The sequence below is a fragment of the Camelina sativa genome, chromosome 11, assembly GCF_000633955.1.
Source record: "Camelina sativa cultivar DH55 chromosome 11, Cs, whole genome shotgun sequence".
In the NCBI taxonomy this organism is placed as follows: domain Eukaryota; kingdom Viridiplantae; phylum Streptophyta; class Magnoliopsida; order Brassicales; family Brassicaceae; genus Camelina; species Camelina sativa.
In genome coordinates this window covers 40,112,523-40,132,024 of record NC_025695.1, presented here as the reverse complement: position 1 = coordinate 40,132,024, position 19,502 = coordinate 40,112,523, and the positions used below count along the sequence as shown (strand labels likewise).

The 19,502-nt window shown below is 33.1% G+C and overlaps 4 protein-coding genes across 4 annotated transcripts; 1 reads left to right on the top strand and 3 right to left on the bottom strand.

Annotated features, from left to right (window-relative positions):
• On the bottom strand, positions 2,820-4,088 carry LOC104728808. Its single transcript, XM_019232079.1, has 4 exons — positions 3,847-4,088; positions 3,463-3,759; positions 3,167-3,382; positions 2,820-3,086 (listed from the first exon to the last, which is right to left on the bottom strand). Exons 1-4 carry the CDS (start codon positions 4,063-4,065, stop codon positions 2,820-2,822), a joined length of 999 nt encoding a protein of 332 aa, XP_019087624.1. The 5' UTR covers positions 4,066-4,088.
• On the bottom strand, positions 8,158-9,696 carry LOC104728806. The gene has a single exon (XM_010447736.1). It carries the CDS (start codon positions 9,694-9,696, stop codon positions 8,158-8,160), a length of 1,539 nt encoding a protein of 512 aa, XP_010446038.1.
• LOC104725686 (transcription factor bHLH120) lies at positions 11,896-13,025 on the top strand. The gene is made up of 3 exons (XM_010444384.2): positions 11,896-12,205; positions 12,320-12,676; positions 12,770-13,025. Exons 1-3 carry the CDS (start codon positions 12,029-12,031, stop codon positions 12,851-12,853), a joined length of 618 nt encoding a protein of 205 aa, XP_010442686.1. The 5' UTR covers positions 11,896-12,028; the 3' UTR covers positions 12,854-13,025.
• On the bottom strand, positions 17,475-19,469 carry LOC104725685 (transcription factor bHLH36-like). The gene is made up of 3 exons (XM_010444383.1): positions 19,097-19,469; positions 18,463-18,819; positions 17,475-17,733 (listed from the first exon to the last, which is right to left on the bottom strand). Exons 1-3 carry the CDS (start codon positions 19,265-19,267, stop codon positions 17,671-17,673), a joined length of 591 nt encoding a protein of 196 aa, XP_010442685.1. The 5' UTR covers positions 19,268-19,469; the 3' UTR covers positions 17,475-17,670.

Genomic DNA, 19,502 nt, shown 5'->3' with positions numbered 1-19,502 from the left:
ATCATACTATTATTTATATACGCCAAGTGGATTTTATTCTTTGCGATATTTGGTAAAATCGTACACCACCAAATACATTCGAAAGCTGACCAAAGTACAGGCGGTCTTCTTCGATAGTACATGCGGATTATGATATATGTATGCCAACTAACTAGCATCAGAATTAAATGGGGACCAAACCTCACACAGTCACTCACACATTCAACTAGTCAACTCTTTTAAAGCTATAGACTCAGACATATATAAAACTAAGATTAGAGCTTTGTTTTTCTTCCTCTATTTATGATTGAGTAAGCTGTCTTAAATCGTGTCCTTGATAATTAGACCTCAAATCCGTAAAGTCGTACTTCTCGAACTAAAAACATCAGAATATGTGTGAACAATTAAACAAATACAAGTTTACCAAATTTATTAGTATAAATAAACATCACAAAATTTTTTGTTCGAATTGGGATCCGCCGTAAACAGATCTTTTTTTTTTAGTTTTGCCAGTCATCCACTTGAAGTATAGTTAGAATTTGTAAATGAAAAAAGATGCGGTCAATAATACGGATTATGCGATACCTTTTAGTATAAATATTTTGGGAAAGGGACTTTTAGAATATTATGTTTCTTTGTAGCCTATTCTATCCTTTATATTTCTTTTTTTTATACTGGTCAGAAAATTATTTAATGAATTAAGTATTTAACAACAATTTAATTAAGTATTTAACTAATTTGGCTGTCTTTATTGGAACATAATCCGATTTGAAGATCATGAATTCGTTGGACAGCATCTCTGTACTGAACCATTAACTAACAATAATTAAATCAAAAGCATATTAGGGAGATCGCAACCACTCAATCACTAAATAATTAAGATGTATTTAAATCAGAATTTATAACCTAACAAGGAGTATTTAAAAGAAAAATATATGCATAACGCAGTTATGCTATTATTTATGTGATCTAATTATCTTGGTTATGCCATGATTAATCTTTCATATAATTTACGTTTTATTAAGTGTGATCTATTATGTTTAATTATTTAGCGTGTTAAATATAGATATATATATTTATATTCAAATTTACTAATACGTAGAATTTAAATGTACATTGAATTAATATTATTTAAAATTTTATATTTTCACCCAATTTTTAGCAAACACCTTTTGCTAACAACAGTTATCATTTACCTAAACAATTTACTTTTACTACTTAAGCAATTACAGTAAAACCTCTATAAATTAATACTCTATAAATTAATAAACACTATAAATTAATAAATTTTGTTAGTCCCAAGTCGGGCCAGTGTAAAAAATAACAAAATTTGATAAGATAATAAGATAATAATTTTTCTGAAATCCCCATGTAAAATATGGTCCCAATAATATCATAAATTAATAATCATGTAAATTTACATATATATAATGTATGTAAAGAAAAAAAAATATAATGTATGTTTCTCCTAAAGCTTATATCAACAAAACAACTATTATGTTGTATTTTCAAAATATAATGATATTAAATTCTTTTGTAACATGTCATAAATATAGCTACATTTTTTTAAAGTTTTCAATTTTTAGATATCCATCATTTACAATTCGATAGTTTGATTGACTATTAAAATACAACAATCTATATTATTATTCATAAATTTAATTTTATGTATGTCATGTGTATAGGTGAATTTGTCTATTGTATTTGTAATTTATTGTTAATAATATTTTCTAAATATTAAAAATTCAATTTCAATACCATAAAATTTTGAATATCCGAAATTTTTGTTAAAATTGTCTCAATTCATAATTTTTAAAATTTAAACTATTAAAAATATATCTATAAATTAATAATTATTAATTTACACTATAAATTAATAATTATTAATTTACATTATAAATTAATAATTATTAATTTATAGATAAATTAATATAACTATAAAATAATAAAATATCTTGGTCCCAACATTATTAACTTATAGAGGTTTTACTGTAGTTAGGTCCACTGGCTCCACTCCATATCACTCAACTTTCTATTTATAGTTTATCTCCATTACAAAATTGTCTTTCTTGACGGCAGTTTTACTGTTTACCTTAATAATATTTTTATTTAAAAATATTGCCAGATTTTCACTACAAGAAAATAGCATAAAACCGGCAGGCATATCCATCAGTTTTCCGTTGGAAACAACGATTACCGACGAATTACAGACGTAAATGTCCGTCGGGTATAGAGCGTCGGAAAAAATAATCCGTTGGAAATCTGCCGGAAATTACCGACTGATTTCCGACAAGACAAATACCTACGGATAACCGACAAACATGTTGAGTCGGTAAACCGTCGGTAAATACCGACGGATTTCCGACGGATTTTGTACCGACGGGTTTCCGACAGCATTATATTTCCGACAGCATTATACCGACGGGTTTCCAACGGAATATTTACCGACGGGTTTCCGACAGCACGAATACCGACAGATTTTCCGACGGTATTACCGACGGAACTACCGACGGTTTCACGATTGATTTTCGAAAAACTCCGTCATTTCCGACAGAATACCGACGGAATTTTTCGAAAAAATCCGTCGTTTCCGACAGATTACCGACCAATTTCTTCGAAAAAGTCCGTCATTTCCGACTGATTACCGACTGATGTAATTTTGTATTTTTTTTAAATTGCATAATTATTGAAATTTTAATACTAAATTTTTTGTTAAAATAGAAATGCTTATATATTAATATTTACAAATTTTAGGGAAATATTATTTCGTACAAACATGGAAAATGTTCTAAAAACCAAAAACATAAATATTTTACAAAACAAAGCTAGAATTCAGAAATCTAAAAGGCAGAATTTCTTGCCGGCATCTCGCTCATGAACGCTGCTAGATCCTCATCCCTCTTCTTGTTCTCCTCGTCCCTTCTTTTGTTCTCCGCTTTTTGTTCTTCCATTTCCTTTTCCAATGCTGCAATCCGAGCATCCTTCTCTTGCAGAGCTTGTTGGAACTCTTGTGTGGGAGCAAATGAGTAACCCGTTGATTGAGATAACGGGCTTTGTTGGGAGAGATTTCCAAGTCCAAAAATCCGTCCCTTGTTTTTTTCAGTTTCCTACACATTCATTTTAAAAATTATTCAAAAATTTTAAAACAAAACAAAGTAAAATCAAATTTAAAAAAAACAAATATTACCTCATAAAAAATATCGTTTAATTTCTCTCTTCCAAGTTCAACAGTAGACTCCGATCCTTCAGAAGATTGTTGGGAACTGATTATCTCCTCTTGCCACCTCCTCGAACTCTTAACAACCAGCTTAGCTCTACCATCTTGTATTTGTTTGGTCTTTTTGTTGGTATGCATATCCTCCATCAAAGTAATATGGTCTGGTACCACACCATCCCTAATAGTCTAAAAGAAGTATTTTAATTATATAAAGATTGTCTTATTAATGATAAAAAATAACAATTATACGAAATCTTAAAACTTACAAGTTGGCGTTGTCGGGTATAGGCGCTAACTGGACCATTGTTGTGGGTTGCCATGCCCAACCCGCCACGGTCGCTCCTTCTATTCTGAGAATATTTTGAGGAAAGTGAAACTGTATTTACTTCACCCCAATATTGAATCAAACCTTGGAAGAGATCATCGCTCAACCCTTTTGGCACCTTTCCTTTCTTCCACTTTTGCTTCCACTCATTCAACATCTTAGAATATTGTCTAGCAGCCGCCTTCTTAAACTCTTTTCGAACGTTGTTGGTGATATCCGGATGCCAAGTGAAATCTTGCTAAAAAAAATAGTAAGATAATGCATTATGAGAAAAATATTATAAAACGATGTTATAAAATTAAAGTAATAAAGTTGAAAACTGTACCGCAAATTGCTTAAACCACATTTCTTGTTCTGACGAAGGCATCACTGAAAACTTTGCGTATGGTGTTTTGAGGATTCCATACATCATACGCAAAAGAGATTTTGTGATCCCATTATGCGAATCACAAAACCATGTGGTATTTGGAGCGCCATAAGGATCTAAGCGGGGGATAAGTTCTCGTCCAGGTTGAGAAACAAAATCTTCAATGGTCATCTCCATGGGAGCATGTTGTGAAGCTTGTGAATCTGGAACGGGGCTATGACGTGAATGGGAACCACTAGCTTCTCCAGCAGCGTGGTTCCCACATGTGTTTGCAACATAAGAACCATAGTTTCTTTGGAAAAAAAAAAAAATTTAGATTCTATATGAATATAGGGAAAAAAAAACAACAGAGGCACAAAAAGATGGTAAATTTTAAGCTGAAAAACGATTGGAGTTTGATAATTAAGAAATATAAATCCAGAGTTTTAGTTTAATTAAAGAACATAAATGATTGTTTTACCAAAAACACAAAAATTAGTTTTTTCCAAAAATAACAGTATTAGTTTTTTTCCAAAATCATTTTTAGTTTTTTTCTTCAAAAACTAAATTAACACATAATTTATAACATTAACACATATTTTACAATAATAACAAATAACTAAACTTTCAACCAAAAAAAAAAATTCTAGAAAAAAAAACAAGATAAAACAATTAAACAAAAACCAAATCATCAAAAAAAAAACGAAATCTAACACCCTAACAAAAACAAAAACGAAATCCAATTCATCATTCATCAAATCACAGTCTAACAAATCACACTCTAACAAATCTAACACTCTAAATCTTCAAATTAATCTAAAGCCAAATCTTCATAAAATCTAATAAATATACCATAATCCTAAAAAACTAACAAAAATTAAGGAAATATGACAAAAAATGAGAGAACTTACGCCATTCTTTAAAGAGAGCCGCCGGAGTAGATCCGCCGGAGTAGAGACAGCCGCCGGAGTAGAGAAATCCGCCGAAGTAGAGAAATCCGCCGGAGGGAAGAAAGCCGCCGGATGAGGGAAGAAAGCCGCCGGAATAGCAGCTGGTTTGGACGCCGGAAGTCGCCGGATTGGAAGCCGATTCGTCGCCGGAATTTTGGTTGCGAGAGCGAGAGAGAGGATTTGAGAAGTTGGCGTTATGTCGACGAGTGCGAGAAAGAAGATGAAATGACTTAGGTTTTATCGATGTTACCGACGGAAATACCGATGGAACATCCGTCAGAATTCAATAAAAAAATTAATTCCCTGCGATACCGAAAATTTAATTGTATTTCGTTCCCGGGGTGAAATTTCGCAATCCGTCGGTAATCCGTCAGAAAAAACCGACGGATTACCGACATAATACTTTTCCGACGGTGTTCCGACTATTTACCGACGCATTAGATATTAAAACCCTTAATCTTATTATTTTTCTTGACAAATATGCTTATATTATGTAGTTTATATTTTTTCTTGACAAATATGAGTAAATTATGAAAAATAAAAAAAAAAATTGATAATTTAAAAACATTTACCCATAAGATATAATATCATTCTATTAGTACTTTAGGCAAACAACATATTCATTTTTTTAAAACACAAATTTTGAAGATTTTAGTTTAAAAGAAGATTATATAGTCATTGAAACTTCATACTTTATACATCTCTTATTAAATATGTGCGTTATAGAACAAAAATTAGAGGTTTTACAAAACTCCATCTGACAGATTCGTCGGTAAAAACCGACGGATTACCGACAGCACAAGGAAAACCGACCAAAATTTTACTAACCCGACGAAAGTTAGATATTCGTCGGTAACCCGTCGGTAATTTCTGACGGATTACCGACGGATTTGTTTTACCGACCGAATTACCGACGGAATTTACCAGTTATTTTTAATTGATTTATTTAATTATTAAGTTAATTACATTTATTTATTTTACTAAAAATTTTGAAAGCAAATATTTATTTATTACAAATATTTATTACTAAAAATTTTGAAAGCAAAAATTTTGAAAGCAAATATTTATTTGTTACAAATATTGAAAGCAAATATTTATTTTTATTACGCATGTACTTCAAAGTTACAATTGTTAATAATTAAAAAAATCTATTCTGAATCAGAAGAGTAATCGGTAGAAGCTGAGTCTGAATCATCTTCGTCAAATTCTCCAATTTCATCTTCTGATTCAGAGTCGACTCTGTCATCTGTGAATTGGGTGAAGTCAACCACGACGTCAACATCAAAAGAATGCTCAACTGGGGCCATGTAGCCAATTCCGCTAGGTTGCAAAGGATCATGATCGGCAACTCCGTATATTCTTCCTCTTGGGTTTATTTGCGTAACTGTTACCCAAGTATCGGGAGCATTAGAAACGCGAGGATAGCGAATGTAGCAAACCTGTTACAAATAATGTTATGTTAATAATTATGTTAACTAAATTTATTAAATAATTATTCAATAAACGGATAATGTAATACTTACTTGGTCTGCATGTGACGCAAGGATGAACGGATCATATTTCACCAATCTACGTCTTATGTTAACGGACGTAACACCAAATCGGTCAACTCTAACACCACGATCGATGTAAGGATCATACCAATCACAAAAGAAAACAATGCATCTCAAGTTTAACATCCCCGGATAGCGTACTTCTAAAATCTCTCTAAGGACACCATAATATACAACATCACTTGTATGAGATGATATACCCGAATCGGTTGTTCTCCGCCTACTTCCTTCCTCATGAATCCGAAATGCATATCCCCTCGTGCAATACCCTGGAGAAGACGTTGCAATGTAGTTGGGACCGTTTACTAACTCTACTAGCCATGATGGAAATGTTTGACCTTTCTCGCTTTCATCGTTAACCTAAATATTTAAATAAATTAACAATATTTAATTATTGTATATATATTAAACCAAAATAGTAAAACACTTACATAATATTTCAACCAAGGCGCGAAATCTCTTTGCTTATGCTCCTCAAGTTGTGCCTCGGTATAATTTGGGTAGTAAGAGCGTATTAACGCCATGTAAATCCTATTACAAAAAAACAAAAAAAATATTTGAGAAGATTTGCACTAATAAATTTAAGTTTTTGATAATATTAATTTTAGAATGTACCTCTCATATTCCATAATATCCTCACAATTAGTGAGAATATACATATGTAAGTGCGTATACTCTTGCTGCGACAGTTGGCGATTCTTTCGTGTCCCACTGAGTCTCCCAACTTGGGTAAACAAGCTAGGTACATATACCGAATAACTAGCCATTTCGCCTCCATAATCATGACGAGTAGGACGTCGTCTTTTTGTACGAACTTGGGCAGGGAAGTAAAATTCAGCAAAATTTGACGCTTCTTCGTTTATACTTTGTGCCACAATAGAGCCTTCAACTTTGCTTAAATTTTTCACCTTCTTCTTCAGATGGAACATATACCGCTCAAAAGGATACATCCACCGATATTGAACAGGACCACCAAGTTTAGCTTCTCGCGGAAGGTGTATTGGGAGATGCTCCATAACATCAAAAAAAGATGGGGGAAATATCTTCTCAAGATTGCATAGGATCATTGGTATGTTTTCTTCCAAATTACGAATACCGTCAAAAGTAAGTGTTCTCGAGCATAAATCCCGAAAAAATGCACCTACACCTATAAGTTAAATTTTTAATGTTGAGGTTGTATATATAAATAAAAAAGTATATATAAATAAAAAAGTATATAATAAATAAAAAATTGCAATATTTAGAAATGTACCTGCAATTGCTTGGTGGACATTGTCGGGTAAAAGATGCTCAAATGCAAATGGAAGAAGTCGCTGCATCACAATATGACAATCATGGCTCTTCATCCCTGTAAACTTTCCTTCAGCCATATCAACACAATTACGCAAATTAGATGCGTATCCATCAGGAAATTTGACATCGTGGGTAATCCAGTTGAAGAACGCTTCCTTTTTGCGCGTGTCTAGCCGAAATATCGGGATTGGACATCTCCCATTTTCTAGTACATGAAGCTCCTCGCGATCACATATATCTGGCAAATCTAATCTAGACTTCAAATTATCTTTAGTCTTTCCCGGGACATTTAGAACAATGTTCATGAGGTTGTCGAAGACGTTCTTCTCGACGTGCATGACATCTAGATTATGTTTTAACAAAAGATCTTTCCAATAAGGCAACACCCAAAAGATACTATGTTTATGCCAATTGTGATTGATACCAGCACCATACACAACAACATGTCCATTACCACCACAATCTGTAGTCCTCTCCGCTCCAAAATCTCTTAACTATTCTAGTAAACTATGTCCATCGACCTCAGGAGGTGGTGCATCAACCACTTGCTTATTCTTTCTAAACAATGTCCGCGAACGCCGGTAAGGGTGACGAGCTGGTAGAAATCTTCTATGGCAATCAAACCAACTCGTTTTACGTCCATGCCTCAACTGGAACACATATGTTTTATCTTGACAATATGGACACGCTAACCTTCCATGAGTTGTCCATCCAGATAGCATCCCATAAGCTGGAAAGTCACTTATCGTCCACATAAGTGCTGCACGCATCTGGAAATTCTGCTTGGTTGATACATCATATGTTGTAGCACCATGATCCCATAACATTTTCAACTCATATATCAACGGTTGGAGAAACACATCAAGAGACCTCTTTGGATGATTTGGACCGGGAACCAAAATCGAAAGGAAAAGAAACTCTCGACGCATGCACAAAGATGGTGGTAAGTTATAAGGTGTTACGATTACTGGCCACAACGAATACTGTCTTCCATGCTTTCCAAATGGGTTGAAACCATCTGTAGATAATCCTAGGTACACGTTTCGTCGCTCATACGCAAAATCCGGATACACAGATTGGAAATGCCTCCATGCTTCCGCATCTGAAGGATGCGTAATCTCTCCGTTTGATCTATGTTCTGCGTGCCATCTCATTGGACCTGCCGTACGCTCAGATTGATATAATCGCTTCAACCTTTCCGTGATCGGTAAATACCACATCCTCTTATATGGAACTGGAACCCTACCGATTCTATCCTGATATCTTGGTTTTTGACAAAATCGACACCTTGTCCTATCTTCGTCTTCTCTCCAATAGATCATGCAATTATCTTCGCATACATCTATCATTTGATAAGGCAAACCAAGACCGGCGACCAATTTCTGAATCTCGTAATATGTACCTGGAAAATGATTATCTTCCGGCAAAATGTCTTTCACAAAATCAGTTATCGCATCCACACATTCCTCAGCCAAATTATAGTCCATCTTTATGGTCATCAATCTGCTTGCAGATGACAAAGCGGAATGACCGTCCCTACAACCTCCGTATAACGGCTGCTTAGCTGCGTCCAACATAGAAAAAAACTTGTGTGCCTCTGCATTAAACTCCTCTAAACTATCAACATTTTGACCCATCGATTGCATATTTTCCCTATATGCATCATTCACCATCTCAAGAGAACCCACACCATAATCTACTTTTGTTCTAGGTTCCTCTACTCTATCAACAATATATGGTTCGCTAGAACTATTGTACTCTGGTCTTTCACCATGGAGAAACCAAATCTTGTAACCCGACATAAAATCATTGGAATAAAGATGACCCCATACTAAATCAATCCTAATATTGTGAGAATTCTGACAAATCGAACATGGACATTTCAACTTACGGGTTTTTAGAGCGATCGGTTGTTGACAAGCCAATTCCATAAATTCACCAACACCACGAGCATACTCATCATTCAATAAATTTGATTCTGGATCGAGCATCGGTCCGTCCATCCACGATCGGAAATAAGAAGAAGAAGACATTTTACGTACGTTTTTTCTGAAAAAATGAGTGAGAACATGAGACAAAGCGATTTATTTATATAGAATGGTTTCCGTCGGTAATCCGTCAGTAATCCGTCAGTAATCCGTCAGTAATCCGTTGGTAAATTTTGAAACTGCAACGGTCATAAAACGGCTATAAGAACGGATACTTTGGGTCGTCGGAAATCCGTCGGTAATTTGAAAAATGTAAAATGGACATATTTTCCGACGGATTTCCGACGGATATTACTGACGGACTATATCCGTCGAAATCATTCGGCGTCAGATAACTGTCAGAAATCCGTCGGTAATTTCCGATAGACAAATTTCCGTCAATACGTCCGTCGGAAATTACCATGTTTTCTTGTAGTGTTTTATTTAGTTTTACTGCCATCAGATTAATTAAATTTCTAATGAAACTTATGTACCATATAGACGATTACAATAAGATTCCCATAAATGTTTAGACTGTGTTAGAAAGTTGGTAAAAGTATCCACACATATGTTCCCATCAATACTATAAACATGGTGACAATTCATCGACAAATAATCTCTTGAATGAGATTAATATTTTTTTTGGGTACATACATGTTTGGATTTTGGGTTTGATACACGTTCTTATCTGCAGAGTGGCTCCTTTATTGCCACAGTAAACTTTGATTGGGCCAAAACTAATCTAAACCACACATAATTCTTTTGTCGTCATATTGTGTTTTTGTCAACCAAATCACTAATAATTCAACGACAAACTTTCTAATTTAAGCAACCTCTTTATCTGCTTGAAAGTTTCTATTAAGAATTCTACCGATTAGTTGACTGTTCATCATGAACCATTATCATTCATCACATATATAGATCTTTTGATCAAGTCATTTTTTCTATCTAGTCACAGGCGATCGTACTTGCAGATGGAATCCTACTCACAGTTCAAGTTGCACATTTTGTGGTTTACCTGAATTCAGGGATCATCTTTTCTTCTCCTGTCCCCGCACAGCAGAGATCTGATCCTCGCTAATGGCCAAGTTACTTGGCTCGAACTTCACTACAAATTGGACTCACATTCAGTCTCTGCTTAACACCTCTGGCTATACTCGAGCTCATCTCTTCACCATACAGTACTGCTCTCAATCTGCCATTTACCACATCTGGCGGGAGTGAAACCAGCGACGGCATGGTGTGAATCCTACACCACCGGCTCAGCTTATTAAGCTTATTGACAAGAATGTCAGAAACAGACTCACTACAATCCGTAATCAGGGGGACAATTCTTTTGATGATGGGTTGACCCTTTGGTTTGCTACGAGACCATAATGAGCAGCCTCTACAATCATCTACTTCCCCTTTATGTTATTCCTGTTTTACTTTATCTCTACACAAACTTCTAAACCATGTCCACGGTAAATGTAACACAGTCTTTTGAGTTTGAATAAATTTAACATTCAATCCAAAAAAAAAATGGAGAAAAAAGAAATCAATATAATGTGATTAAATGACTTTATCACTCATAATTTCTTTCACCAAATGATTAAATGACTTTCATCACAGTTTTTTCACCCCTATCATAGAAAAAATGCATCATTTTTATTTGGTAGGAAGAAAAAATGCATCATTGTCATAAATCACATACATCATTTGGAAGAGAGCGGAACAATATGTCTCATGCATAATAATAATAAAAAGAAATCAATATAATGTGACATAAGTATGTATCTATCATGTTAATTGTTAAGCATCTACATCAACAAATTGCTGCCACATACATAAATGTGAATTTATGTATTCGACGATTTTATCGCAGTTGCAACATGTGGTAGGGTAGAACAAATCCAAATATCTTGAAATTTCAGGATATCCAGACCGAAACTATAAATATTCGGATTCAGATATGTGTGGTTTCTTTATATCTGTTGTCTTTCCAAAATATCATAATTCTTCATCTATACCATGTCATAAAACATATCAATATTCTCTTCTAGTAAAGAATTNAAAGAATTGTGTAAAAAAAAAAAAAAAAAAAGAATCGGCACGCACTCGCTAGCTAGTTTAGCAATAATACATACAAAGCATAAAGTTCTGTCACGTGTAAGAACTAGATGAAACTAGTACAGCAAACCAAAAGAGTTGACTAATCAAAGAAAAGAACACCTCCCGAGGCTGCATTATTTTGTAAGCCTTCATTGTTTTTTTCTTTCTTCAATGAAGTATGCTTAAAGAAGACAGACCCAATTATTTAAGGGCAGTCTCTCCTATAACCTAACAAGTTCATTAAAAAAACAAGCGAAAAAAAAAAACACGATTACTGCTGAGATCTGCGATAGCTAAACCTCAACCCATGGATCCTTGTAATAATCCTAAGAAGACAAGGCGCCAGAGTCATATGCCTCACGTAGGAGATGAAACGAAGAAGGAGAAGAAGCTTCTCCACCGCAACATCGAGCGGCAAAGAAGACAAGAAATGGCGATCCTTTTCGCCTCTCTTCGTAATCAGCTACCTCAGAAATACATCAAGGTTCATATATATTACTCATATAAACTCATTGAAGTCTCAATCTTCCTATCAAGTTCATTGATGGGAGATTTTTGTTCTCTAGGGTTTTAGTTTTCTCAGGCTCTTTCTTGGCAGGGAAAGAGAGCGATGTCAGATCATGTAAACGGAGCAGTAACTTTCATCAAGGACACGCAAACACGGATAAAAGAACTCTCCGCAAGAAGAGACGAGCTAAAGAGAGAGACAGGTGACCCTACTACTAGTCAAACTCGATCCGGATCCGGATCTGGGTCAAGTAGATCGGAACCAGCTACTGTCATGGTGCAACCATGCGTGAGTGGATTCGAGGTGGTGGTGACCAGCTCAGCATCAGGTCTCGAAGCTTGGCCACTCTCAAGAGTTCTTGAAGTTCTTCACGAGCAAGGACTTGAAGTCATCAGCTCTTTAACCGCACGAGTCAATGAGAGGCTCATGTACACTATTCAAGTCGAGGTACGTTAGCATATATACAATTATTCTAGGGTTTTTGATGTAAGCTTATCTCTATTGTGTGAATATTTATGTTTATGTTTGATATATTCACAGGTAAATAGCTTTGGTTGCTTCGACTTAGCTTGGTTGCAGCAGAAGCTAATTGATGAGTTAGTACTTTCTACGACCAGGCACTGAACAATCAAACATTCGTCTTAAGAATCTGCTCACTGATGATGTTTTTTTTTGCCCCAATCTCGTTATTTAATTAGTATCCCATAGGGTGTGTTCTTTTTGGTCCTTCCCTAGTTGGAGTGAATATTTTGTGTAATGATGATCTGTTTAGTTAGATTGAATTAGCAAATTCTAAACATTCGTTTCATGCTTCTCTCTCTCTCTATATATATATATGAGTATAGAGAATCTTTTGACTAATATAAATTATTCGAGTACATCAACAAAACAAAAACAGATTGATGCATGCGGCTGATTTTCTTAATACATTTTCTAATATATATATATATATAGTCATCAATCGATGTTGAAACTGCAAAGTATTTGGGAACTGATGATATATATAACCAAAGACTAAAGGCTCATCATTCTAGTAATAACCGGTATCTTTTTAGACTTCATATATATATATATATATATATATATATATATATATATATATGCATAATGCATGAACTATTTGACAGATTATTCCACTAATGTTGAATGGTAGCTTCTCTAATGTTGAATGGCAGCTTCTCTAATGCAGGTTTAATGGAGCAGCTGCCATTCAACATTAGTGAATATCTTGTGAGTTTACTGTCGACTAAATTCGTCCGACATTGTCAGCTAGCTAGGAAACAAAATATTACATGAATAAATAAACTTTGATTTAATTGACCATACATCATACATAGTATAGTACGTAATATGACATGCACATGTACATTACATTCGAATTAATCCAGCATTTCATTCATGGCAAAATTTATTAATGACATAAAATATGGCGAGAATCCACCTTGTTATATAATCAAAGGGATAGAAGAGAGTGCTTTAATTCATGGAATTAGATTTAGGCATGTATCACAAATTTAATATAACACGTAATTATCATATAATTTCCATTTTTTTTTTTTTTTGCTTAACCATAAAATTTGGATCAACAACATATCTTAATTTCCACAAGTCTGGAGGCAGTAAACTATTCATTTTGGAATAGTCCTTTTTTACAAGTGGCAATGGCATGGCCGGCCCTGCGGTTTTAGGTGCCATACACAGATTTTTTAAAAATATCTTTTCATTTTATACAAAATTACAAACAAATAGTAGCATAAAAAATTATATTCATAAAATAGTTTCTAGATCCATAAACCCGAAATATATCAATTTGATGCTCACTTACACTCATTTTGAATTCCCACATGAAAATGAAAATTATATTGTCTAATCACTCATTACGGTTGTAAATTTTTTTGGTTATTGAATTTAGGCTTTTGAATTTGTTTTGTACTACAGCAAATTTTTACTTTAAAAGTCATTAACAACAAAGTAATTAACATTAATTTAATGCACACGAACATGGTTGGTTAAAAGCTTAATAAAAATTGAACTTATAAAACAATTTACTACTTTTAATTTTTTTTTATATAAAAGACCTAAAATTTTTGGTTTAATCAATAACTTTACTTGCTTGGTCCAAAGATCGGACCTGCCAAGTGGTGAAATGGACTCGACTGTAACTTTTTCGTCAATATTTAAAATTTTAAAAGTATTTATACATGCTTTAAGTAATTCAAAATTATAATTGTTGTTTTAAAAAAATCAAAATAATTAAGAAAAGTAAATAATGTGAAAATTTAGTCTTCATATTATTAGAATTCTCTGTATGATTTATAATTTATATCTATTAATTAAATATTAGAGGGGTCTTAATCTAGTTAAGTAATTAGTTGAATTTAAGAACCAATAAACTATTGTTTTATTCATGGACATTTTAATACGTTTGCTTTTTTGTTGCAGCATTTTAATACTTTTGCATCATGAAGTAAGGAAGACATATATGGCTGGTTGGGAATTCAACTCACGGTTTCCATTTTTCTAATGTCATTTTTATAATCACAATTAAGTATTTGGTTATTTACAAAATATATGAAGGAGAAAAATGAAATATATATATATATATATATATATATATATATATATTCACCCACATATTCGTTTGCACATCGATTATATGACACAATATACCATTTTCTGGACATAAAATCCGAATCCAAAAATCCGAACCGAAAAAATCAGATTAAAACCAAACTGATATTGAAGAAATAACTGATCGGTTTTTGTTTTCATTACTTTTGGATATCGGATTAAATCTGATCCGAACCGATATCCGAATATAACTGAAAATATAAGAAACAACTTTATAAAGATAGATGTATATGTAACTATATACGATATACATGAATCATAGATATAGATATACGCACCTAACTATATACAATATACACGAATAGTAGATAATACTCCTATATATGTTATTGTTTATTTTGATTTTTATTTTTTGTCATTGAAATGGTTTTATGTCTCACTTTGGATGTTAATACATCACACGTTTATGTATTGGTATAATTTTATGTTAGTTTGAACTTTAAACTTGTTATTTGTTTCATTTCTATTTTTTTCACATACTCAGTTAGTATGGTTTTTTTGGGTACAATCGGATTACAAAGTATCCGAATAAAACCTTATCCACTAGATTTGGTTTAATTTTGGTTGTCGACAATATATCCAAACCGATCCAAAATTTAAATTATTCAAACCGAAACCGATCCGAATTTTTTAAATATCTGAATGGATGTTAGAGCCAATATCCAAAGAATCCAAAATCCAAAATATTTTAATCGAATCCGATCCAATATCCGAACGTCCAGACCTAATCGTGTAAGTAATAGTAACATATATTTTGTCCCGAAAAAAAAAAAACTCTTCATTTCTTTTACCTCTTCGACCTCTACCAAGCACATAAAATAAATAACATGTTATGCGAAAACTACGTACATGTCTCATAAGAGTTGAATAAATGAGGACAAAGTCGCCAAAATATTAGAACTTCAGTCTTATTCATTTGGCAGGTTATTAATAATTTAGTTATGGCATTTTCTTTATGTAATCGTGTAAAAATTACACCAAATTAATATCGCAATAGTTTCCAATCAAAGTAGTAAAAACTGCCGTCAAGGTCGACAAATATAATAATTGGGATCCGCTAAATGGATAGGATGAGATGAGTGAAGTGGGGGTGGACATAGTTAAAAGATATGACAGCTCAGGCAATTTCGGAACAAGGTGGAATAAGAGACAAGAAAGATCCTCATTTTAAATAGATGGAAACCAGCTGTTTCATCTGTCCTGAAATATCCCAGACTCATTTGGCTCCTCATGGATCCCACTGTCCTTAAAATATTTCGAGCATGTGCTTGATATCACATTTGATTTTATGTAATTATTCATTAAAACCTCAAGGCTCAAGGTAACGTTTTATTCTTTGTTTTCTTTTAGGTGCGCAAGCGTGTTCAATTACAAACACTTTTAGTAATCTCACAATATTTTTTTCAAGATAAACAGTAAAACTGCCGTCAAGGACGACGAATTTAATATGGAAACTGGAGAGACAGAGACTTAAAACAATTATTGTGACTTGTGATCGGAGAATGGACACATACAATATAGATTCGTTTTTTGTGATATTTTCTTGAGTAACCATCTTTTGATTTTCATGATCTTATCGAAGATCATGTTTAGTAATTTGAGAAGAAAACAAAATAAATGAAAATGAGAGCTTTCCAGTAAGGGGAAAAGACTTATTAATTTGTTTTGATTTTGGTTGCTCTGAAGAGACTATGTATTTTAAGCGTAGGTATCTCAAAAAAATAGTGAAACCTCTTGGACTTTAAACCTATTGCGCCTGTTGCTTTCTTTTGATTTTTTTAAAAAAATTCACTTAACCACATTTATTAGAAAATTATTATTGAGACTCTAATCTCACCTTACAAGCTTACAACACTACTTATTACATTTTAATATTTTATGCCTTTTTTAGTTAATTATATTTGGGAAATGATCATCATCATGAACATATATCGTTGTATATGTCTCCCACAAATTTTATAGAAGATAATCAGATATATATATTTTAGTTCGTGATACTAAACTTCTAACCGATGAACATTTTTTATATATATCAAAATCTACACATGTATACTATTCTATTATATATGGATTCTCAACACACCTTCACTTCCAATACTGGTAAACAATAAGCTATACATTTATACTATAAACTTTTGATCAAATATATCAGTTTAATAATTTCCAAAATATTGACTTTTAAAAAGCTAGAAAATACTTAGCTGTTTCACATCAGTGATAAAATATAAAATGAATATAAAGCAGACTGAAGCTACAAATTTTTTACTATACTATGTTTTTTTTTTTTTTGGTAAATAGTCTAAATAGATTCTGAGCACCAATATGCAGCTCAATGAGCTAGGCCTTTAATATATCAGTACATGTATATACAGTATTGGTACGTTTGTAAATATTCGTTGGTATTTTATATCAATATCAGCAGAATGCTACCAACTTTTTTTTTTTTTTTTATGACAAATGCTATCAACTTCGAACAACACCGTTATTAAACCTTTCGACATTATCAACAATTTTTTTTTCTTTTTTTTTTGGTAATTTTGAACTTATTTAATAAATTCAAAAGATAAAATTGAATTATAGGCTTGTACCATGTAAACAATAAGTACTAACTCAGTTTATGAATTTTTTTTCAATCAATAAAAAACTAAACCAACCACATTCAGATGGAATAGAAATACATACATAAGATGTGTGAACACAACACAACAATTCACTACAACACAAGTACGAATAACACAAGTACGAATAAACTACGTACTTAACATATGTCGTTTGTTTGACAAGTTAAAGAGAAACCTACTCACAACCATTTACTTCATTCTGATTAATCTGTTTTCAAGTGCTGCTAAGTCAATCAAAGTTATATCGTTGACCTGCGGAACAAAAGAAGTTTTCAATATATATATATACTCTCAAAACCAATCAAAATAAAGATTTGATCATTCTGTTATAATTGGATATTCCGTGCCAATACCCTGGTATAGAAGTACCTTGAAATTAATACTCTAACCTCTAGACATATAATGGTATTCAAACTTCAGTATACCCTGAGGTGATATTATTATATAGCTAAATGCATGAGGGCTTTTGATGATACCACATGTGAAAATATTTTCTTGAAGCAAATATATAAGAACATAGCTAGTAGTAATAGTTTCTTCTTTTCAAATGTTTGATGCTCGAGATAGAAAGAATCTATATGGTTTCTATTGATGTCTAGTATCTAATGGATTCAAATTTCGATAATATATATATGCAGACTAGTGTTTTAACATTTTCACGATTACTATGACCTCACTTCTTTTCTGTGTATTTGCAATTAAATAGACATTGTTATATATTGACTGTGTGTATCTTAATTAAAATGAAATGCACCAGTTATTTTTTATAAATACAAATACGAAATTTTTTTTATAAATACAATACGAAAACCCAAAAAATCGAAAGAATCATGGAAAAATATGATTTCCATTTTGTAAAATAAATTTAATGAAAAGTTTTTTTTTTTTTTTAAAGAACAGAAATTTGCGTTTGGAACAAATCGATGTCTATATCAACACAATAAGTAACTAAGAGTAGGAGGTTAGCTAGGATAGATTTACCTCGGCCTGTATGGTGTAGATCAACCCATCATCAACAATAGAAGAGATGGAGTTTAGAAGGTAGAGACCATTTTCACTCAGCACTTGAAGAACACTCGAAAACCGCGGTTGGCCACTGCGGCAGCCACTACTAAACACGATTTCCACACCCACCAAACATTGACGAACCACCACATGATTCTTTCTACTCATCATCTCCATCTCCTCTTTAGAATCATAATTACTAGAACCCAAGAAGCTTCCTCTTGACAGTAACATAAGCTCATCTCTCCTCAAACTCAGCTCCTTGGTCTTCCTCTGTAGATACTTTATGTAGTTCGCCGCTTCGTTGACTTGATCTGACGTCGAACGCTTACCCTAGATGAGTATAAAAGATCCGACACCAACAAACAATATCAACAAACCAAGAAAGTAATAGATCTAATTAGGAATCTTTTAAGGGAATTAAACACAGTACTATAGAGTTAAGTAACAGCACAAAGTCAAAACACTAATTGCTATGATCCCTTTTTTCATTTTTTTACAAGAAAGACCAAATCAAAGGACAACGATTAAGTAGATCTAGAGTAGCCATGGAGAATCGAAATCAAGATTAGGGTTTTTTTTAAGGAGTTTGGGATAGTGAGAGTGAGACCTTGATGAAGTGAAGAGGGAGAAGAGAACGAAGAGAGGCATAAAGGGTAGCCATTTCTTGTCTCCTTTGTCTCTCAGTTTCTCTGTGCATCATCTTCTCCATGTCGTTGTTATTTTTACTACACGTCAGCTTCGTACCCCGTCTTCTTCTATTGTCCCGACAATCGTCCATGTAAAAGCTGTTGTGGTCTTCTTAAATTATAATATAAGTATAAAAATTCCTTTAGAAGATTCTCCTCATCTGGTGAGACAGTGAGATCTGATCTTCTGCGGATTTTGTGATCTGGGGTTTGATCTTAGTCTTTAGAAGAACAGCTCAGGGCTTTGTTGTAAAGTTGAGAATTATTGCAGTCTTGATGCTTGAGCGACATAATTAAATAAATGACTTTTTCTTTGATAACATTATT